Raw genomic sequence first — 24,191 nt, 5'->3', positions numbered from 1 at the left:
ACCAGGGAAGAAACCCAGCATCTGATGATGCCTATGTGTCCAACACTTCAGGCAGTCATTGACTGTAAAGGATTTGCAACCAAGTATTAAAACTGACTGTTTAATTGATGATTATGTTAGTTTGTCCAAATACTTATGAGCCCTTAAAGTTGGGGGACTGTGTGAAGAAATGGTTGTAATTCCTACACGGTTCATACTACATTTTTGAAAAAAGCCTTAAATGAAAGCTGAGAGTCTGCACTTTAAGCAGGTATTCATTGTTTCATTTAAAACCCATTGTGGTGGTGTACAGAGCCAAAATGACGACAACTGTATCATTGTCCAAATAATTATGGACCTGACTGTATATATATGTATATATCACATTTTTCACGTCACTGTATCACCGTTTAGAGTAATCTGATGTCTGTAAAGTCTATAAACACAATGACTGAACAAACATTAGTATTTTCTCTGTGTGTAATTAATAACATGGTTATCGTAGATTAGCTGGGCTAACCGTTAGCTGTTAGCCGTGTCTGTAATAACTCACAAAGTGGCCCGTGAAAAAAATATTTTCTCCAGCGGATGTCTTAGTTACAACATGATTGAGCTAATTGGAGTAGTTTCATGTCGTATCCGACAACAGGAGGCTTTTAACGGATGACGATCCTGATGTTAGCTTTGCTGCTAGTGTTAACGTTAGCTGTCCCTGTCAGCTGCAGCCACTGATGCTTTCTAGACATCGTGATTTCCCAAAACTGAATAAATATCACACATAGCAACACAAAACTGCTTTGCTAGCTCAATCATGTTGTAACAGCTGGATGGTTGATGCGTATATGCTGATTCAGGTGCTATCAGAGCCGATCCGCGCACACGTTTGGCTGGCATGCAGAAGCACCATCTGTGTGTCGAGGGTGCGAGCCGCAGCTTCAGCTGCTCAGGTAGAGAGGCTGTGTAGCCCGGTGTGTTTTTTCGCTGATTCGGTTCTGCAGGTTCTCTGCTGGTACACTGGAGACTGGGATCAAGCAGTTTGTCTCACTCGGGATAGATTGTGCTTTTTTGGTTCATAGTTTATGATTGACGTGCGATTAATTCGCGTTTAGAGGGAATAAATTTCCGTTATAACAGAAACGTGGGCACAGTTATCTAACGTTATACAAAATACACAGACTGACTAACTAACTAACTAACTAACTGATTGACTAACACAAACAACTGAAAATTAAAAAAAAAAAATAGCTTGCACCGTTAGCTCCGGTAAGGGAAAGCATGAGGGAAAGCAGCTGACCGGAAGTCACGCGCAAAAAACGGAAGTTGATCGCTATTTACTTCCGTGTTTGAAAATAAGGTGGATAAGGTGCAAAATATAAAAACTAACGTAAGCTAAAAAGGTTGCAATCCAATATGTTGCCTAAAATGAAAATACAGGTTACCGGTATGGACGATAAAGATAGAATAGTTGCTAACAAATATGTTTGTACAGTTTCAGATCTGAGGTAGCTGGTTTAATATTTCAAGAGTGCATGGTAGCCTACATTAATGATGTTAAGTTTGATGAATTTTGTCCCTCTGTTATCCCCTCTGTCAAACAAAACTTCATATGTAAAACAAGAGCACCAGCAATTAATCTTGATCATTAGTTTTTAATCATAATTTTCTTGGAATCATAAACTTTATAAAATAAAAACAACACAATATAGTCACTTTATTGTGGTTTGATTCAAGTGAAATTGAAAAGAAACTCAATAAAAGAATTGTCTAATACGGACCTATGCAGAGCCCGAGTGTCAGTTAATATCTTCGTAATGTATAAGGGTTAAAGGAACAGCCATATGGCCTTTATACTGTTGTGGTTGGGCATGTCACATTTTAGTGCGACCTCTGCTACCTAAATGCGGTCTTGTGAGGGAGAGAGAAGCTACTATAGGATTTCAGTGCACATAGAGGGAACCCCCTGCCCTCGGTTTGTGTTGCATGTGGTTTCAACAGAGTGGTGGTGGAGACTGGGAGATGAAAACTACTAGTTTAGATTGGAACTACAACAAGAAAATCCCCATTCATGCCTCCTACATGGAAATTCTAATTTTCATCGAGTGATGTTGGAGGTCAGAGTCTGCTGTAGTTCAGCATCACCAGGAGGTTGTGAAGATTCTGCGTGTTTCTTATGGACATCACCGTCAGCCATGCTTACACAGCATGCGCTGAGGAATGCTGGGTAGTGGCAGTTGTCCGTGTAAGCCTGACGCTGTGAGATAATTTTCAGGGAGGTGACAAGCTGCTGTTTGAAGGAATCTTCTTTGCACTTGTTGGTCTGTGTCAGCTTTATTCTTGGCGTACTCAGGTTTCCTCTGAAGCTCTGCAGCAGTTTAAAAACCCTCTGTGGGTGGTTATGTGTTCAGATTTTATGTTCGATAGGCTTGTGCTACAATACAGCTCTATATTAAAATCAGTGTTTGGTGTCTTTTTTAAAGTGGCTCACTTTCTTCCCTAAAATGCCGGTGTCTCTGAACAGTGTCTTACGTAGGCCTACCTATTCTATTATTAAAATGATATAAGAAACTTTTTGCAAGTTTTACCCAAAGAGCCGAAGTTCCCTCCAACATTTATTGAGCATTTGTGGTCAAGCCAAACTATAATTCCAAATGCTATGCAGCGCTCCAAAACATTTATAAATTGCAAAAACATCCTCCCTCCTCAGCTCTGTGTGATTTTTGGAGAAGATGCAAACTTTTTTTAATGTGCTTTTTCATGTTGGAGCAAATGTCTGCTGCAACTTGATCTCTTTCTTTCTCTTGTTGTCTATTGTACTGATCCAAAAAGAGCCTTGTCACGCAGCCTCCTGTCATCTATCCTGCTCACATCCCTCTCCCCCACTCAGCTTCTCTGTCTCTCACCCCCTTATGTGGTCTTATAAGGTTACAGAGCAGAACTTTCTGAGGCGATGCAGGACTGTGAGTGTGTATGTGTGCTAGTGGTTCCTGTGTTCTTTGGTCCATGATGTCCTCAGGTAAACACTCAGTCCCTGAACTGGGCCTGCTTTTATTCCTCTATATGCTCCAGTTGAGCCTGGGAACAAACACCTGCACACACACACACATACACGCTCGCAGGTGCAGCTGCACAAGCACACACACCAACATGCACAGGTGGTACACATCCACTGTGTCCCAAATCACTCCCTATTTACTATAGTGAACTATATTCACCGTCCAACATCTCGATTTACTGCTCAGTATCGAGTCGACTATTTAGCGTCTATAGAGAATGAGTGAACACGGGAGTGGTTTCAGACACGGCCAACATTATCCTCTCTCTAGCTTTACTGTCTTGTTCTCTTCATCTCTCTATAAAGGATAATTTCTGGTTATTTTGACTAATGTTTATTACCATTTTGGTGGTTGTTTTGACATTATCTGTATTTGTAATTAAACACGTTGTATTTCCCAAGTTGAGAACAAGCTGACATTGCTAAAAAAGAAGTCGAATTGGGCAAGAAACTCATGAATTTAGACAGTCAAAGACATTTTAATAGTTTGAATAATAATAGTTTGAATAGAAAGCAAAGGCAGACAGTTAAGTTACTTCCCAAACTGTAAACAGTGCACATCCACCACAGTTTACAGACTGACTTCCTGGTACTGTTTTTTTAAATGTACTTTACTTGGCATAGTTGTGTAGGCATAAAACGTTTCCTGTACGATGAAGAATTATTACGGTTTCTGATAATAGTTTTTTTAGATAATATAGCTGAACGTTTGCAGCTTGTTTATGCTTGTTAATGACAATGACTCAAAATGACATAGGACCATTGGAGTGTGATGATATGGTTGCAGTTATGCAACAAATCTACATGTGTAGGTTTAGAAAAAAGATCATGGTGTGAGTTAAAATAAGCATGTTTGTTAAATGAACTTTTGCACTCACATGGGACACAAACAGCGTTCTCCTGGGTGAAAGTCCTGTGTTTGTTTGACCCATCCATCACCCCGACTTTCCTCCCTAAGCACAGTTTGCTCTTTATATTATGTCACCTGATTCCACCTTTGCTCCTGTCATAATTAATATGACAATTAGAGGTTGCTGCCTGACAATAAATATAAATATGGGTCGTACTAAGCTGCTTGCACAGACGACCTATAAGGCCATTATTTAGGTGTTTACAACATTTCAAAATCATTTCAAATCATCGAACTTGCATTTCTTGCCCCAGCTGACTTTGTTGTAGCGCCTGTTGCCGTGTTCCCAGATCTCAGCAGTTGCTTTGGCAAACACAGTGTTATCAGATCTGACAGAAATGGCCAAAACTAAGAAAATAAGACACAATAATAAAATAAGTCTGGCAGGTTTTACCTCATAAACCCAAACCGCTAGAATTACCATCTACCTACTTATTTTCTGTCTCAGCTGTCTGTGAGTCCCGTGACTCAGTGATGCCTATGTATGACCAGTGTAAGTTATTTACAACCAACACAATGAATAAACTCTGCAGCCAACACAAACCAGCACTCTGCCCTGTGGGACGGAAGCCCACTCCTTAAAAAGCAGATTTTTACGAGCGCCTTCAGTATGGGTTTATTATGAAGTCTCTTTTTTTCTCTTTCCTTTGCTGTCTTTTTTTCTGCACTCTCACATTTTCCAAGTCTTCTTCCCTCCATTTATCTCAAAGTCCTTTACTCTCCTTTGCAGTCCTCCCTCACTTTTCTTCTCTGCCTCACTCAGGTTTTTTTCTTCTTCCTCTTGGCATGAAATGATTTTTATTTTCTTAAATCCCTGTCCTTTTGCCAGGACTGTAACTTTCCGCTCATTTTCCAATCTTGAGCCTAATTGCGCTAATAATTCATTAAGGCAGCTTGAGCCCTATATGGTGCTTTGTCTGGCTGTGGGTGTATGCAACAGTGGGGCATTAGCACCGTTTCTCACTCTTCTTGTTGTCTGCAACTGCACCATTGGGTATAAGAAGAATAGATGTTTAAATGAATACTTAGGGAGAGAAGTGAGATAAGACAGTGGTTAGTTTGAAAAATCAAAGCAGAATTAAGGGAGAGGCTTTTTCAGTGGACGCACTTTAAACAAATAAAAAAACAAGTAAAAAAAGGACACACAAAGAAAGCTGGAGAAACTTGCTGGATGGAAAGACTGATCTGATGAAGACAAATTGGAAAAGGAAATTATTATCATTTCAAAATTTTCCTCTAAGCACATCTATCTCTCACCTCTTTACAACAGAAATATAGCTATATTGTGAAAATGGTCGGTTTTCTGTTCTTCCAGATAACCCCTGAGTTAGGTCAGTTTTCCAGCTAATAGGAATGGAAGAGGACCTTGGGAGAGGCCCTAATAACAGAGCGGGAGAGCTCATACATCAGTCTCACTCACCACACCAACCACCCTGGCTCCAAACACAGCCCCCCAGACCATATAACAGCATATTAGTTGCTAGGCATAACCGCTCAAATCGAACATTTCTGATTCGGTTCAGCTTTACCCTCTGAGGCTCCTTCTTTCTCACTTTCCCTTTTACTTTACTTCAGGCCTCTCACTCATTCCCATGATTCTGAAGTTCTGCACTAATTCCCATATGCTGCTGTCACAGTAAAGTCACACCAAATTCTTAAAGCTTTATAGGGGTGAAGCTCGTGTCCCTGCGTGATTTTTATCATCATAAGCCAAATACAGCTGGACGAGGATCAGAGGCTGCTCTCATGGAACTTTCTGTGTGGAGATCTGATGTCTGGACTTCTCAAAAGCACCTTCATGTTAACCATTCACTGTATACTTTGCCTCTAGGGTGGCAATTGAGTGGCGCACAGTTGAAGATGAAAGAAAAGGTTCCAAAACTCACTATAAAATACGCAATACTAGCCAAAGAGGAGAAATAATACTTAGATAAAGGTTGTCAAACATCCAGAACATCCATCCAGCATATCACTACTGACATGCTATGGAAATATGTGCATGGCTCTATGATCCAGGTTGCTTTTCTTTGGAAATGACTGTAAAATTTGGGTTTTTAACAGTTGAGATAATCGTCGTTTTAATAAAAAACCAATGGGCAGAGATGGTATCAGAGCACTAATAGTCCTGGGAAGCTGACTTGTGGCTGTGAAAATGGAAGTGATGTGAAATGGTAGACAAGCAGTTAAAAGGTAGCTTGGCTCTTGGCTGGAGAGATGGCATGAAACAGACTCTGACCGATGCTGATAAATTGTGATGAAATGGGAATTTCAGGAGGTATACAGTATGTGCATCTGTATTTGAACCTCTGTGCAAGCTTTTCCAACAAGTCCGTTTACCCAAATAACAAATGAAGTTGGGTGTCTTTGCCTTCCAAACGGACCCATATGAGCATTTTCCAATTGGCAACCCTATCAGCAGGATGACATTCATGAAAAGGGCTCATACTTCATACCTTTGCCAACCTAAAATATATCAGTTTGTCCATTCCCTCAAGAACAGGACATACTACTGTTACAAAAAACAGTTAATACGACTATTTTGTGACCTTTCACCTCAACATAGTAAAGTTTTGGTAACTAAAACTGCTTGGGCAAGGTCAAGGAAAGGTTGTGTTCATATTTAGGGGGGACCAATGTTGACTGACTCTTCGACAAACCTTTTGTAATGGAATCCACAGTAATAGTTTCTTCCTTTTTTCTACTATCATCTAAACCTTTGATCCTTGTCGGTTATTCATACTGGTGGAGGAGTATCCTTTATATAATACACACATCCAGTTAACATGTATGAGACCATCAGAATCAGGATCATGATCCAATCAGAGGTCCAGACCCAGAGTGGCAAAAACCACTGATCTAAACCAACACAGGCGCTGTGAAGGTGCCTATTTTTAGGCCCTTGTTAACAAATGGGCCTAACGCAATTGCTTCCCTCTGTTACTGAGAAACATTAGAAAGCTAATCTCAAAATTACTCTGCAGTTCATCCCAGATATTTCAGATGGTTGTGTCAGTGAAAGAGAACTAACAGATGTGACCTAAATAGAGGAGAGATAAAGCGGGAGAAAGAGAAATAGAGGAAAAAATGAGGGAATACCCTCTTGTTTAGTTGGAAAACTGTCATATCTGGAAAGCTAATGTCAGTTAAATCATTTGTGCTGCTGTTTAATCATAAAAATAGACAAGTGTGGACTAACTCAAAATAGCAATAAAAAAAATCCTCTCAAGATTATGCAGCTTCCTCATGGTACACCTTTCCCTTTTCCCTTGTGTACCCGTGTCCAGCTCCTCTATTGAACTCTCACCTGGTTGCACTTGGCCAGCTTTGTGTTAGTGAAGCTAGTGAGCTGTGACGTCCCCTCTCCTCTGTCCTTTGTAAACCACAGAGCTCTGTGATTCTTTAAGCCTATCAACCCAGAACACAGAGAGAATTTAGATTCACCTTTGGACCAAGACTCCCCATAATACACTGTCATCTTAGGAGCCTCCAGGAACAAACCAAAGAGTCATTTTGGGTCCCATAACACAGGTCAGAAGGATATGAAACAACCAAGCAAGCAGAGATTATTAGAGGTACTTAGATAAAGAGATAACCTAATGATAACACATATTTTAGATCTGCAGGTCAACCCTTCAGTGTTGCTACATATCTGTTACAATCTTGACCCTATCTCATAAAGCCTTCCGTCTGTTGTTGTGAGTGTGTTGCCAAGCCTCCAGACTCCCTCAGTAACAGGTGCAGAGGCCCAGAGAGCTCCTCATTAACACAGCTCATTTCACAAGCACCACCACACAGTCGTTACCATCCTGACACAGCTCGTGTGAAACAACACATTATCACCCAATTAGCATGACCTCGTGTCAGGCGCCTGGTCTTGTTTGACTGCAGACTTTCTCTCCAACTGTCACCCTGCATGCCACACACGTACCAATAATGTTTTCAAGTTGAATATTCATAAAGAAACTTGTTATGTACTTGAAAAGCTAAGGCTTACAGATGAATGTGTGTGTGTGTTTGTGTGTATACAGTTGTATCAGCGCACCCGCTTGTTTTTTTTGCATGTATCTGAGCCGTTTGCTCATTCATCATGTTTAACTAGCCAAGCCTGCACCGAGATACACACATACACACACACACTGGGTCAGCCTGAAGAGCACAACTTATTGTACATCTGGGAAAACACATCTGTGTTTGTCAGTTGTCTGGAGTCCAAAGGATCAGCAAAGATAAAACTGTTTCAGGTCCCATCCATGTCAGTCTGCGCGTTTAAGTCCTGCAGGCTTTTTCATTTGTCAGGACTCACCTTATGACCTGTGGCGGTGCACACTGAAGCCCATTTTCTGTTTTCTCTCTCCTGTAATGAAAAGCAGAGGGCTGCTCTGTCGTCAGCTGGTAATAATGCAGCATTAGGTCCACATGGCTCGCTGATGGGCTCCCTGTTATACATTCAAACCTTTGATCTGCACCAGAAAATGTACAATGCTATCACCAGATTTAAGATGGGGAAACTTTTCAGGCAATGTGTACTTGTGTTTGTTGTCTTTTACACTGAAAAGTGTCGGCAACATTGTGATTGTTTAAACTGTGACAACAAATGACTCACATGAAATATTAGAACCTTTCTGCTGTAGTTTTAAATTTAGGGACATACCATAGGCACAGAGGGTCTGGGCTTTCTGACTGTTTCTATTTGAAGTGAGCCCTTTTTACACTGCCTCTTCAAGGTGGGAATTTCACGCCATTATGTCACCTCACTGTTGTGTATAAAAGGTGCAATTGCTGAAGGGGGGGGCAGAGTTGTCTCGCCTTTAAGCCTGCAGCAGGGTTAGTAATAGCGTCAAATGATGTCTGTGTGAAAAGAACAGCCAGCAGGACGGGATTATGGATAGAACGGGTGTGACGTTTTGATGATGTATGCTATTATGTGTGCACCCCATTAAGGTAGATTTTAAAAAAACAGCTGATAGCAGTTAGCAGCTAACTCAAAGAAGAAGAATAGTGGCCAGAAATGTCTGCAAATTTGGAAAAAACTGAGGTTTGGGATCTCCTTACCCTCCGAGCAGAGGACAAGATTAGCCACCATATAACAACACTGTTAAATGACTGATATTGCCATGTCGTTATTATATATGATGCACTGACAATGCGTATGGTATATGTCACACTAGAGGCTAAAGGTGTTGATATATTTTATGCCTCTTTTGCTTCTGTGACGCCTGCATGCTGTCTAAAATCACTAGAGGGGCATGATGCCACCGTTGCTTGATAATGCGTAAAAATACAAAGGCGGCATGAAGAATGGACTCCATAGCAGCCCTATAGCACAGTCTCTGGGTAATAAGGGCTATACAGACTCAAAATGGGTCTTGCGCATTTGTTGAGCATTGAACTGGTAATTTGCACACTCAGGCTCAGGCTGAACAATTATTTTCTCCTTTTGCGGCTATACTGCCACACAACCAAGTATTTCATTTTCCAAGTGATGTTTCCATGCATTGTTTTTCCATCCACCTGTTTTTATCCACGTTTTCAATTTGTGCAAAAAAAAGAAAAACCCCTTAGTGAAAATGCCAAATATTTGAGAAACTCTTTAAGTATTGCCAAAAAGTTTTTATGTTGGTGTATCAATGAAAGGTCAGTGCGACTAAGTGCAATGGAAACAGTTACAGCGAATAAATGGTGACATCCAGTCATGACATACTATCACTGCCGGCCAAAGTAAGTTCTCTTCATCATCTTTAGATGGCTTTTAACAGGCTTATGTATACACACAGGATTTTTATTAGAACTCTTCAAAGAGCACAGAGCTCTAATATTAGTTGTTCAAAACTCTCTTTTTCCATTGTCCAGTGTGCTCTCCTTTATTTTACATCCTCTGATTTCTTTGCACCTTCTTCTTCTGCAGTGGTATATAGGCACCTAATTGGAGAATTAGTGCCATTTATCACTTATCTTCTGCTAATTTTCTAAACATTTGGTTAAAAGTTGAGCTACATTTTGATAGAAACCTGACTTGTGACAATCTGTTTTTCCTATATTTAGTTTGAAGTACTTTTACGTTGTTGAGTTGGAAGAAAATAACTCTGGACAATCATAATGATTGTTTTTCATTTCCTTGTGTCAGAGAACATTTGCATGATATTGAACCTTTCCCAGCTTCCCCACTTAGACCCACTGGGCAGCGTTTGATTCTGTGAGCAGTGGTAGGTGATGGCAGCATTTTTTTAAGGTTCAATTTGCAATGAATGGCATCTTGTCACATTTCCAAGCTCACAGCTTGTCATTTTTTCACTAGCTCTTCCACATTTATTCTAATTGTAGGGTTCATGATCCAACTAGTGAAATAGGAATAGAAGGTGGCAGGGCCCAACAGTCAGAAACATACTAATAGCCCTCTCCATTTCCTCTTGTTTACAGGGTCTGAGTTTCCCCAAGACCCCAGTGTGATAGCTACCACTTCATGGAACACCTCTAGTGATGGTAAAGACACACATAAACACAAACACACTCTCAAACACACTCTCACACACACACACAAAGTTGGGCTCAATTTCAATGGATTCTTAACAAACCTCATTCCAGAAAAATATGTTAAAGCTGTGAACACATCTGTTTCAAGCAATACATGATGTGTTCGCAGTGCAATTAACAAGTGGTGTGTTGAGCGGTAACCCCATGTGTGTTGTCTGAAATTACATTCAATGATGTGTTAAAAACTTACACATCCTCTGTGAATGGTCACCTTTAGCAACCCAGACAACACCCATTGTCCCAGCGTAGGCCAATGTAGAGGATAATTGATGGAACGAATTACACATTGATCTACTCAGCATGTGGGAATACAGCCACAGGTGCACTGCATTTCCCTAATTTCCACTGACCTACTTTGAGTTCTCTCTTAGGCAAAATCTAACAGCGGAGCTTCAAAATGTGCTGCTGCTCTCACAACATCTTCTTACACTTTGCTTCATATACAGTATTCATCTGTCAGCCCAACTCCTAAGGCGACCCTCTTATTCCATCGACTTGCTGAGTTTGACTCGGTCAGGCATCCCCATCCCATTTGTGGGTAAATACAGGAAGTGTTAATGTGAAGTTGTAAACCCAGTTGTTTGCAGATGTGCTGCAGGGGCAGATCACAGGACTGAGATTGTAACGGAGCTGTAGTGGCAGAATTTTCACAAGGCAGATAAAGCACACTATTTGTTTTCTCTTTCAAGCAGAAATGTTTCATTCAAAATGTCTTCTGAAAGAGCCCATGGCACTTGTTTTTTACCAATCAGTACTGGTACACACAAAGATGTGACACAAACAGCACTGATCACATACTTGCCTGCATACTTTTAAAATGTGTATCCACTGAAGGGCAGATCGGGACCAAATCATTCCTGGCCGACACCAAAATGATTCTAATAATTATACTGGCATTTAATTTAACTTGATTCATTCAGCCTGATTTTTTTGTTAGCTGATTTCTGTTTGTTACCTTTTCACTACAATTGAGAAAAAGCATGGATTAAGTTGTTATTCTTGGAAATCTTCTTACAAGATCTAGTGCAGCTGCATCAATGACATCATGCTTTTCATCATTTTTGTTGCCACTGGTAGTTCGGTAGCTCGCTAGCTATGTGGGAAGATTTCCTTGTTCTTAATCCCACCTACACAGCTTTGATTGGTCGACTTTTTCTCCAGCTGAGTAAAATAATCATCAAAGATCACCAGATCTCAATACCAGAGGGGGATACTCTATTGTTAACTCTGCCAGACGTAAGCTGGGATGTCACCATGCATTCAGTTGCGTGTGTGTAGGTGTGTTTAGTCATTTGTCCGCAGCTAATCTCACAAACTACTGAACCAATCAGCCTAATACTATTAATGTGCACATGTATGACTGTATGCTCAAAGACCTCTCATGGTTGCAGTGATTTACAGTTAAAACCTGTAAAAGCTGTTTCAGGGACTGTTTCATACCATCATTGACTGCTGACTCCTCGTTCCTCTTAACCGGCTTGTAGGGGGGTGCAAATTTTTCAGAAATCAGATGGTTGTAGGCCACATTTTGGCCTTCGCTCTGGCTCAAAAACTGACATGCATAGGAGGGTTTGGTCTTATTTTGGACCAGAGCATCTGCAGATTAATTCCATACCTGATATTTTATAATCCACTGAACTAAGGCATATTTCGAGATAACTAAGTTGACTCTATTTGTTGTTTTTAAAGCCATCTTGTCTGTAAGGGAGCTGGGAGGGACAATTCCACCACAACAGTGGCACAGTGTTCCAGCTGCCTTGGCTGCTGCCTGGTTTTGGCCGTCCGCTGCACAGTCGTACCATACCATGTGCGTTTCAGGAGCAGAGCGTTTTGCCTGCTCGATTTTGTTGATTTTGTTAATACCATTAAAAGCCCAGTTACAAATGGATCAGAAGATCAAATGGATGACATGGATTAAAGTTTCTGACTGTGTTTTAGTTATTAAAAATACGACTTTCCTCATTTTTGAATGATATTTATATTTCACATACAGCTCCTGCTAGCAGAACAACTCAATCTGCTCTGTGCAGTGTGCTGCAGCTCCATCAAAAATTGATGATGCATGTATTTTTATTAGCTTCTGGTGTTTCTGAAACGTGGTGTGACACATCTGCTGGAACAACATTGTCTAGAATGGCTGCTAGCAGCCTGGGCGTCCGACAAGCAGAGACCTGCACTGTTCTGAATGCACCTTTCTACTGTAGTTACAGTAATAGTAAGATCACAGCAGAAAAAGCAGCAGTAGTATATCTCATATTAGTGCTTCTTCATAACTTTCAGTTGTTCTTGGCATTTGTTGTTTGCTGCTGACTTTGCTTGACATCTTGATATAATGCCCCCACCACTTATGTGCTGTCAGGATGCACATTTTCAGTACTCAATCTGTCTTACAAAAATAGTTTTTCTACATGGAAGAGAGAGCAGCCCACTCATCGAACCTGGACTGATGTGCTCAGGATCTCCAGGAGTTTCACAGTCCACTAACAGCATCTACATTTAACAAGCTTGTAGGTAACAAACTTGTCAACAAGTCCATTTTAACATGCACCCTACCTGGTCCAAAACCCCAAGAAAATTGTCTGTGGGATGCAATATGAAGATTAAAATGCCTTTTAAGGCTGCTCGGTTCTCCCACACAGGCTTGGCCAGCTAATTCCTTCCCTTCCTCAATCAATAAGGGTTCTTGCCAGTTTAGTAAAATTATTTATTTTGTGGTGAGGATGGTCACGTCTCCTGGAGCTGCGCAGGTTTAGATCAGCAGATCCTGATGGAGGAAACATTTAGAACTGCTGTTCTTCTGTCAGCGCTGCAGGAATAACTGAGTCAGATCCATAAAGTTTTCTGGATATATTCGTAACACCATTGCCCAGAGTTATCAGTCAAATCTCACCCCCTCTCCTCAGTTTCCCTTGGGCTTTGAGAGCTGACGTCCGCCTAATCCCCCACGAAGATAACCTGACTTTGGAAGATCCTCAACATGAGACTTTATTGAACTTGACCTTTATTTTTGCTCTCTCATTTTGTCTGGTTTGTTTAATTCATCTCTCGCAAAGCCGAATCTCCCACAACATCCGCCCCACAGCAGATTCTGTGTACTCAAAAACAGACATTGTTAAACACACAGGCAAGAGCGAAGACGGTAGTTTCTGGACATGATTGAGCAGTTTAGGCAAGATAATGATTATGGTGACCAATCAAGGATGTTTAAAAAGTCATAAATACAATGAGGAGTAGTTCCAAACAAATCATAGAGACAGCTTTATTTTTCCACAACAACATGAAATATAAAAACCTACAAAGGCTTGCGCGTGTGTGTTTGCGCGCACCCGTGTGTTCATAGTAGTGTATCTGTGTGTGTGTGTGTGTCAATTTGAGCTCAGCCCCGTAACTAACATCTGTTTCTTATCTGATGGATGGATGGTGATTGCACCACTTGTTTTGTCTGCAGGCAGGGAATGGTTTTGATTGACCAAGCAGACAGCATTCAGGTAGCGTGGCTCTATCAGTATGCATCAGTAGCAGGAAGTTATCATGCTGAAAGAGGCTCATTATTGGGCTGAAATCAGGGGTGATGATAGTTTACTGAACTCATTTTCCCCGGGGCTTTCTTTCATTCTTCCTTTTTTTTGCTTCGTTTTATTCATTTCGCTTCCTTCACTTCCTTTCCTCTTTCTTTCTCTTTCTCTGTTGGAGAGAGACCCAACTTTAATGAAATTCACCTTTAGCCGTAGCTGGCATTGCTACAGTCCCAGCTCCTCTGTGTATCTACTGAGTGTGTTTAGTTAGCTGTGCAGCCACTCAGGTTTCTGCGCCTGTGTCTTGCTGAGCGCAGCCTTACTCTCGTGTATATGTAATTGTATGTAGACATACATCCACATATAGAAATACAATGTTGCATGGTGAGATGAAAAGGTATTGTGTAACTTGTCTACTTTGGGACATGGATAGTTTGTGTGCGTTGCGGTTGTGTGGGTGTGCGTGTGTTTACGTTTGTGTGTCTGCGTGTGAGTGTTTGATTGTACAAAGCCACTGCGAGCAAATGCGCGCTGATGACAGGGCACCGTTTAGTCGCCTGCCACATTAAAGGGACAGTCCGCAGCAATGGTTTGAGTTTCACAGTACTCCCGGTGCCAAATACCACAACACTCACCACGAGACAATTACATACAGAGCAGCTTTGTTACACAGACATTGGCAGGACATCTTTGTCTTCTTCACCTCTCTTCTCATCGTCTCCTCTTGTCTCCTCTTTCCTTTCTTCTGCTCCCCGCTGCTTCATTGTCAGTTATTATAACAGCTAATGAAGTGTGCAGGCGAACAGCTCCAAAAACCATTTTCTTTTCCATCAACTCAGCTAATGAGACAGTGTTAAAGTGACTCAGTTTGTGTATGACCTCTTGCCTTTGGCAGAACACACTCATTTTGTGAGTGTCTTTTAAGAGCGGGTCTGTTCTCATTTAATAAATAAAGCACTGACTGTTTTTAGATGATACAGTCAGACTTAACAGGGACATTAAAGGGATAGTTCACATCTTTTAAACTGGGGTTGAATGAGGTACTTGTCCATAGTCAGTGTATTGTAAACAGTAGATGTCAGTCAGCACGCCCCTTGTTTGGAGAAGCAGGCAGATATCTGACATGGGAGCTAAGCAATGTACTGCTGTGGACAGGTGCAGCAACAAAATGTATTTTAGTTACCTAACAGTTAAGGTGCATGCTATATTTATAATATTTTCACTGCTTTCCAGTAGGGAACTAAAGCCCCTATATTGATTTCTTCAAAGCCAGACTCCATTGAGAAAAACAGTGATTTAACACAGGAGCTACTGGTCTACTGCTGCTGTGATCAGATGTTTTGTTTGTGTAACTGTGGGACTTGTGCATTTAAAAGGGTTAGATCAGATTCACCAAAGTAACACACCAACGCAAACTAACGAACCAAATGAGGCATCAGTAGACCATCAGCTTCTGTGTTCAGCAAGCCAAAATGACTGATTTTGTCAATGGAGGCTGGTGACTTTGATGAGAGCGTAGATGGGGAACTGAAGCTATCAATGGCTTCCCCGTCAGAAAGGGCTGTAGGAAAGAAAGATAAAGTGGTGAAAATATTTTCAATGTAGCGTACACTTAAACTGTTATAGATTTTTTAGGTGGCTAAAATACATTTTGCTGCTGCCCCCATCCACCGCTGTACATTCAGGTCAGACTCCAGCCTGCTTCTCCAAACTGGGGGGTGCTGACAGAAGTCTATTGTTTATAATATAGTTACTATGGATACCCCATACGAGCCCACATATATAATTCTGAACTATCCCTTTAAGTCTGTCAAGAGTTGCATCAGCCACGTAGGCGAGATTTGGTCCACTTCATTCATAACAGGCACAGATTCCCAGCTGACCCCTCATGACTTTGTGTTGATAGTTGGGATGTCAAATAAAATGAAAACACACACCCACACACACAAGTAAGCATACACAGACACACTCTCACGCACCCTCACTAAGACAAATGTATCACCAGTAGCAATGACCTCAGGTGCTACCAGTGTGTATTCGCACACCTCTGCAACTGGTGTCAGCAGAGCATATTGAGCATGGATGTTTTTTTTTGTGTGTGATTATGAGAGGTGATGACCTGTGACTATGAGGGAGTGTTGCAACACTTTTTCCTATCAGAGCTTCTCTGATCTGAGTCACACATTTCACACACCTGGAGCCGAACTAAAACCATGTATCTTCATCTTCACACACACACGGAGTGCAGAGTGAGCAAGAAATATATGTAAAAAAAAAAAAAAAAATCAATATCCCTTCACATTTTGAGCCATGTAGCAAGAAATAAATATATTTTTTGATATACCAGAAGTGCAACCTTATAGTTCAAGAAAATTTGTCCTGCCTACAGACTTATAAAACCCTGCGAGAAATCAATTAAAGGTCTGAAAATCATTGTTATCAAGTATAAAACAAGGATTTCTGGATTCCTGAACAGATTTAGACTCTAGATTTACAGTATATTTGTTCACTGAACACTAATGACAGGCCTTTTCACACTTAAAAAAATAGGACATTTTCATTTTCCAAGCACTTTGAGTTGGTTACTGTCACAAAATCTGTGTAAAACAACACAGCAGAATAAAGTTTAATCGGGGAATATTGTTACGTAACAGTTTAATGCTTGATACAAAGGGAACACAGTCATGTCTTCTATCTCAGTGCTCGTACAGTTGCCTCATGACATCTAAAGTGATTACAAATGATAACAGTCTAGACTCAACAGATTAAACTGAGCCTCACACACATTGTACATTTTATTAGTGCTTTTGCGTTCCCTTCTATTGGAACATGCTTCTGAGTTAATAATCATATGAGAGCTGAGTGACCTGGCTATCAATTAGCTACAACCCATTACACCACCTATTACATTTTATCAGATTTTGCCTTGATAATCTAATTACAAGGCTTGCTAAAGAGAGGACACGGGAGCCTGTGTGTCAGTATATTAAATGTTCTTTAAGTGTGTGTATTTCTGGGTAGATACTCTGCAAAAGAGTAATAATATAAGAGTAATACACACACTTCAAAGTGAGATATGTTTTTTTATGTCTGGAATTGTAGCACATACATGGGCAAGAATTTAATGTTTGTTCTGATACAGTTCCAATAGTTTATTGATATCATTTTATTATTAACTTCAGCATTGACCTCCTGGACGTTTTTTTTCTGGCTGCTGCACTGTAATGTCGAGAGCCAGGACAGTACAAATAAGGAAGACTGTTGTGTATGTAGAGAAAGGAGGACAGATAAGAAAAGTGGGTGAGAAGAGAGTGGTGCTGGTGGTGGTGGTACGGTCAATGGTGGGAGTCTCCTCATATTGTCACACACTTGTTAGTACCACATTGCTGTGTTAAGCCTTGGGCTTTGGGGAGGACAGCGTGAGTGTGTATGTTGTGCACTCCAGTAGAGATTTTAGCACACACACACACACACACACACACACACACAGAGGCTGTATGCCAAGACAAATGTGCCCACTTCTCTTCTTCACAAACACTTCTTAGGCCTTCATTTTACACACCTCGTGACAATATGTTAGCTACAGGCGTCAGATTAGCTGCACATACAACCACAAGGGTTGCTATGGTGCCAAAGAGTGCTAAGTAAGGGCACTGGCATGCTCCAGCCAAAGTGCTTGTCTGATTGTCTGAGACCCTCTTCCCACACTCCTTTCGTATGTTGGTATTATGGAGGCTGCATCCAACTACGGACAATCGGAAATTCACGCAAACTTTGCTGATCAACTTTGTATTGGTGAGAAGGTGATAGTCATGCCTTTTTTTTTTTTCATTACTCTTTTGCAAATGAGTGCAACACCAGGACCCTCCCAAACCTGCTAGGGAGTCATCTTAAACTAAAACTTTCTTGTAGATGCAGCTTAAGGGCCTTTCTTTGTTCCAAATCTGGCCTCTCAGGCAGCACTTACACCCATGGTTTCTTGACCTGAGAGTAATACATGCCTGACAGGCTTAATTCAGGGCATTAAAGCTTCCTGTTAACACATAGCTTTATACCAACTATAACAGGACTGAAGCTGAATTACCAGAACTATTACATACCTTAATCATGATTTTCGTAGGCCCTGATCACACAGAAAGCGTTTCAGCAGCTGGATGCAGCTTTTTCTAATTGTTTTAAATGGGAATGAAGCTTTTTGGTTGCGTATTTTGCGCATACCTCGGGTTTCTGTGCTCTAGGCACCTGGCGTTTTTGCCTGAGTGATCTGATCTGAAGATGAAAAACTTCAACTCAGAGCAGGAAAGTGCCCCACGTCATCTCAGCTTTTTTTCCATTGTCTAATCAGATGATTTAAAAGGCAAGCCATCTGTGGTGGTCATGCCATCAAGTTAACAGTGCCCAGCTAACTATTTGCTGACAGCCTCTCACCCTCAACCAGAGCTACAGCAAGTACCCTCTGCCTGAACATTTTAGTAACTAGTTACTACTTACTGTGAAGAAATGAATTTAATAAATCATCTCAGATTAATTACATAGCAAGGTTAAGATAAGGAGGTGATGGCGTGGTTGCCTGCCAACAATAAAAAGCCACAGCAGGCTTTTTTTTTTTACTAGCAGCATTTAATTTAAAGTGCAGTGTGCCTTGTGTTTTACAACCTGCAGTAAGCTTTCTGTGTGATCGGGGTCTTTGCGTTCTCTTAACATGTTTTTTCTGCTGACTTGCAATCTTTTAATCAGAGGACAAACAGATATATTAGCAGAGAGCAAGACAGAGTGCGGCTTTGGAAAAGACAGCAGTGCCCTCGTTAGGAAGCGAGAGCTGGCTACTGTGAAATGTTTCTGTTAGAGTTAAGTTTAAATCTTTCAACGACTTTACCTGGGTGATCATTTGATTTGATCAGACATATGTCTCAAAAAAACAAATCAGTATTTTGATTTGCGAAAAAATTTAAAGGTTAAGTGTGTAAGATTTAGAGGGATTTAGTGGCATCTAGTGGTGAGGATTGCAGACTGCAACCCGCTGAAACTTCTCCTGGTTGGAATTCTGTCAGTGTTTATTCTTCAGGAGGTTTTTACCAGGAGCTGAATTATCTGCAGAAGTCTCCTCCTCTCCAACACAAATGGACCCGGTGATTTAAACCTGTAAAATCACTGAATAAAGCCGTTTCCTGTTAAAAATAAAGTGTTTTTCCAATGCTTTCATTATGGAGGAGCTGCCAACTACAGTGGCTGATGCAAAAATATGAATGGCCCTATCTAGAGCCAGTTTGGTTTATCTGTTCTTGGCTACTGTAGACACATGACAGTGCAACATGGTGATCTCTGTAGACGAGGACCCACTCCTTATGTAGATATAAATGGCTCATTCTCAGGTAATAAAAACATAATGTTTCGTATTTTCTGGTGATTAAAAAAACATACTTATTATATTATATGTAGTTTCTGCAAGTATATCCCCCACACACTGAACCTTTACATGTTAAAGTTGTCTAGTGCAGTAAAGCCCGATTCATTTGCATGCGATAGTAAAGATGTAAATGAGTGGATGTTCTTGCATATGTAAGCGTGTGCCTCTATTTTTACTTCTCAGCGTCTCTATTCACACAAATTGAAGTTTGTCTGACTAGTATTTGAGATTCCCCTGTATGTGTTTTTCCTCCTTTGTTTGTTTTGGCCGGTACGTGTAACCAGGAGCATTTCTGCATACCTAAGATGGGTTTTGGGGTCGGGGCAAACTTTCCAGAAGTTTTTCATGACATTAACACCAATGTTTTTCCTGCACATTAAACTCTTAGGTGGCCCTCAAGATTGTTTTTTTCCTGACCACCTTGAGGAAGAATGTGGTTCTGGAGATAATCATGCAAAAATGTTTTGCTTTGTCTTTTCCAACACCGTCTGAGCTCATTACAGTGGGTTCTGACAGCTTCATGTTCACCCCTTAAGGTTGTTTCCTTCAAAGCTTTCACCCACAACACAGGTGATGTTGCTTCATAAGCTCATACATAAGTCGGGGAAAACCCTCTGGCATCATACAGCTATGATGAAAAGTGAAATTAGGTGTCACTACAGTGGCAGCCACAAAATAACTTGCAAAACCAGGCTATGAATATGTGTGTGTTGAAACACAGTTGTTTTATCACTATTTTTTTTATATAGCAGCATGTGTTTTTTTATATCTTGCTCTGATGTAGTACAGAAAGTGTCTTTTATTTATATTGTAGTTCTTGGCCATGTCTGATGCAGTGTTTTCCCTCTCCTTTTGTCTTTTTCTCTCTCAATCATCTCCCTCCTGAAGTTTCCTCTCACTTGGCCACTTTTAGATATTTTCTTTTCCTTCCTCTCCTCTTTCCTTATCTCCCTTGGATTCATTCCTCTCATCTCTCCTCTGCTTCTGTGTCTTCCAGGGCCCTTCTTCATCCGTCTGGAAGCTCCCATGAACAACATCACCACCTCTCTGGGACTCACAGCTGAGCTTTTCTGCCGTGTGTCCGGCAACCCGCCGCCCACTGTGCGCTGGCTGAAGAACGACGCCCCTGTGGTGCAGGAGCCAAGACGGGTCTCGTACCGGTCCACGCCTTATGGATCGCGCCTCCGCATCCGCAACCTGGACACTACTGACACGGGCTACTTCCAGTGCACGGCCACCAACACCCAGGGCACCGTGTCCACGACGGGCGTGCTGTTTGTCAAATTTGGTAAGGGGAGTTGAGTGGCGACAATAGCATCTGCCAAGCATTTGAAACCTTACTGGCATGCAGATGTCACAACGAAGAGGCTTTATGACGAGTGTTTTACGCACGTACTGTGACAAACAAAGACATTTTTTCCAACTCATCTTTTCCTACTGGAGATCTGGCTTCTCTCAGCAACACTCCTCTCCGCTGATTCTCGCTTGTAGTTGGCAGCTTGTGCAGAGAAAAATCTGGGAGCAATATTGTTTATCCTGTTGTAAAAAAAATCCCCTTGTCTTCTTTTCCAGATCCACTCCCTACACCTCTGCCAGGAAAGCCAACGTAAGTCGCTTTTCCTCTATCTATTTTTCTCTCTGTCAGTCTGTTCATGCTGTACTTTACCATAATGTAATGCAGAGGACGGTTTCTCAAGAATGTTTTCTGACATGTGGCTCGCAAATGCTCACATTTTACAAATTATTTTCACTTTCAGGTAGATTTACAAGTCCAACAGAGCTCTTACATGCGACGATCCAAGGTTTTTTTGTTTTGTTTTGTCTAATGTAAAGCATCAAAATCACAGTGTGCCGTTTGCAGATTTGGTGATGCAACCCTGAATCATTTAGAGGAAGAGAAGGAGATGAGCTAATTTGATTTGCTATCTATACTGATAATCATAATTGGGCTTGTTTCCAGTGTGTCCATAATAGGAGCAAATTTCATTACAGACAATATGAACTTCTTTACTTAACACATAAAGACGAAGTTACAGTTCGGTAAATTGATTAAAGAGCATGTAACGTTTCCAGTGTTTGCTGACATACTGTCTGCTGTGGGAAACCTGGAAAATACAGCATTGTTTTTCTATTATATACTGCTACTTGCAAAGAGCCACTCCAAAAACTACTCTGCAGCATATTCATTGAGCAATCACTCACATCGTAACAAGGCTTGGTCTGTAATTTTCCATTTTATTGGTGCAGATCTCAGTGTGGCTTAATGAATATTTAATATGAGCCTTTATTAAATCCCAAATGTCTGATGCTCTGCGCTGCTGTTTCTGCACAACCATCACAGCTCACATGGTTCACATTTGAATACGGACTGTGTACACTCAGCCGTGGGCAACATTTGGGAATGTGGACTCTGTTGGGTGGGAACAGCACTGTTCACCAATCACAAAGCAGATGTTGACATCTGTAAAACACTATACAGCGTCTGTAACAGGTCTGTATGCACGCTGATCCTCATAGTGTTTGAGAAACTGGGTTAATTTGCTTTCAGCCAACTCTGTTGAGAAAACAGGACGTAACTCGACATGTTAACAAATTCAAAACCTGTGCCATTCATTTAATTTCAGGGCAATAATGAGACATTCATCTGCTTTCAGCGCTATAATGAAGTTACTATAATTAAGAGTGAATGTCTTGTGTCTACTAGAGAGTTAAGTTGATTAACTGAGGTCTCCCTAAAATATTGCTGCCCGAAATGAGCAGTATAGAAAATTGACACACATCTGTCTCTGTGGTTTCTTGTTATATAACCTTTTATAGTCACATAACTAGCTGCCAGCTGTCTGAATGTACAGCAGAACTTACCACAGTCCTAATCTCTTAACATGACCATGCACATCAAGTTAAATAGCACAGAGAGTAGCAAATAAAGCCAAACGATACAAAATAATAAAGAAAAAGTATCCACAAATACATTCCACTAAAACATTTTCATGTTCTTGGCAAGAGCAACACTGCTGCCCGAATCAAAATTTTGTTTGAGTCTGGCGAGCTTCTTCTGCTTTGTTTTGACGTCTCCCCAGTGTTGTGGGATAAAGCTCTAAGAACTTTCTCAGTTCGTTTGATTCTCGCAGGATCAAAGGAGTTAAGCTGGATGATTTTCCCCAGTGACATTATGGCAAGGCTCGCTGCCATGTTCCATGCGGCGTTCTGTGAATCAAAACTGCTGGCACCAAGTGGATATCAGACACTTACTAAATCCACTTGCACACTGAGGCGACTGCATGCACATACGCACACGTGTGAGCGTGTACGCGTGCTCTGTTTCAGACATCTGTTTTTACCATTCCTTTGTTTACATGTTTTGATTGTGTTTTTGTTTTTTTTCCCGTGAAGCTTGTTTCATAGATGAGACAGTTGGTTTATAAAGGAATCACAATTTTCTCAAGGGAGTTATAAATAAAGAGGAAAAATCAAAGAGGCTGGCCTAAAATAAAAAAAAACAACAACACTGGAAATAAACTAAAATGGAAAAATGAATGTAGATTTGAAAAATGGAAGGATGTGATTTTGGCTAAATTACATGTTGACATAAGACATTATCCGGTTGACATTGCTAATCCAATTTCTCCCATTGGAGGAATGATTTTGCAGCAATCCAGTAAAAGTTAAGTGATTAAATTTTTAAATCTCCTAGACTCCTTTTAACAACCCTCTCTGGACATTTTGAAGTATGTATACTTTCATAAAGTATGTGCACAAATATAAGTTTGTGGAATTGTCGTTTTTCTAGTGAAAAAAAAAATCTTCTTGTATCTTTTTTTAGGACTTACAGATGTTTTCTGCTCTTACTTCATGATCATGATGCAAGGGGCTTTATGCAACATTCAGAGCGTTTGAATATTCTGGATGCAGTTCTCAACATAGAGGTGGCTGAGCAGACAGCTAACAGCTAAAGCTGCTAATTCCATAAACAGTGCTAAACAACAGCAACAGTGCTGACCGAGCTAACAGTGTTAACCAGGGAGGACAACCACAGGGTTGGTGCTACGCTTCCAAGACAGTGCCATCCGAATATTAGTGGCAACCACCTTATGCTTTGTTCACACTACCAGGAACTAAGCAAAAGGCTAAAAGTCATTTTCAATGGATGTCAGTGACATGAAGCTACAAACTGACACCTGACATTTGTCGCTGCTGATGGGGCGTGATGCACTACAAATCAAAGATGAGCTGACCTCAACTTTTTTCAGTGCTCCTATGATGCAGTAAACATCAACCAGTCTAGCTGTTGTACTGTGTTACTTAGCTTAGTTAGCTGATGCTATGCTAGCTTTGTTAGCATTGCAGTGCTCAACCAAATACAAACTTTAGATGATGTTCAATTAAGGTGCCTTATGGCAAGTAGTAGACACACACAAGCCAGTGAAGACGTTACTACATTAATGAGAGCTTGAGCTGCACTTCATCTTTTACTCAGCAATAATGTAGCTGGTCATGCTGTTGCTTTGTCGCTTGTTGTGTAAGAACGGCATTATGAACACAGTGCAAAGTGGCAGTGATGAGCTAGCCATTGGGATACAGGCATGCACTCACATGCACACACAGCAGGACCGTCTTACCACAACAAACCACAGAAAAGCTCGGATTACAACACACACAGAAGGAGTGTGACTTCATTCTCTGCTCAGGACGCCGTTACTCCACTATATCCTTCCACAGCAAATAGCAGTTAACTGCTAAATAATGTATAAATTGCTTTAAAGGCTCATGGTTATGTTCATGATGATAATTGTCACA

The 24,191-nt window shown here is 40.9% G+C and overlaps 1 protein-coding gene across 2 annotated transcripts in view; it reads left to right on the top strand.

Annotated features, from left to right (window-relative positions):
- Positions 1–24,191, top strand: part of ror1 (receptor tyrosine kinase-like orphan receptor 1) — a 161,555-nt gene that overhangs the window by 98,033 nt on the left and 39,331 nt on the right. Inside the window, exons 2-4 of one of the 2 annotated variants that reach the window (XM_033622706.2) lie at positions 10,359–10,421; positions 20,392–20,682; positions 20,967–21,000. In XM_033622706.2, the coding sequence (XP_033478597.1) occupies positions 10,359–10,421; positions 20,392–20,682; positions 20,967–21,000 (388 nt within the window). The remainder of the gene's footprint in view (positions 1–10,358; positions 10,422–20,391; positions 20,683–20,966; positions 21,001–24,191) is intronic. The other variant, XM_078168953.1, reaches the window with a different exon arrangement.

This window comes from Epinephelus lanceolatus, chromosome 6 (assembly GCF_041903045.1).
Source record: "Epinephelus lanceolatus isolate andai-2023 chromosome 6, ASM4190304v1, whole genome shotgun sequence".
Taxonomy (NCBI): Eukaryota; Metazoa; Chordata; class Actinopteri; order Perciformes; family Serranidae; genus Epinephelus; species Epinephelus lanceolatus.
The sequence above is the reverse complement of the archived record's forward strand: the minus strand, read 5'-3'. Positions and strand labels throughout refer to the sequence as shown.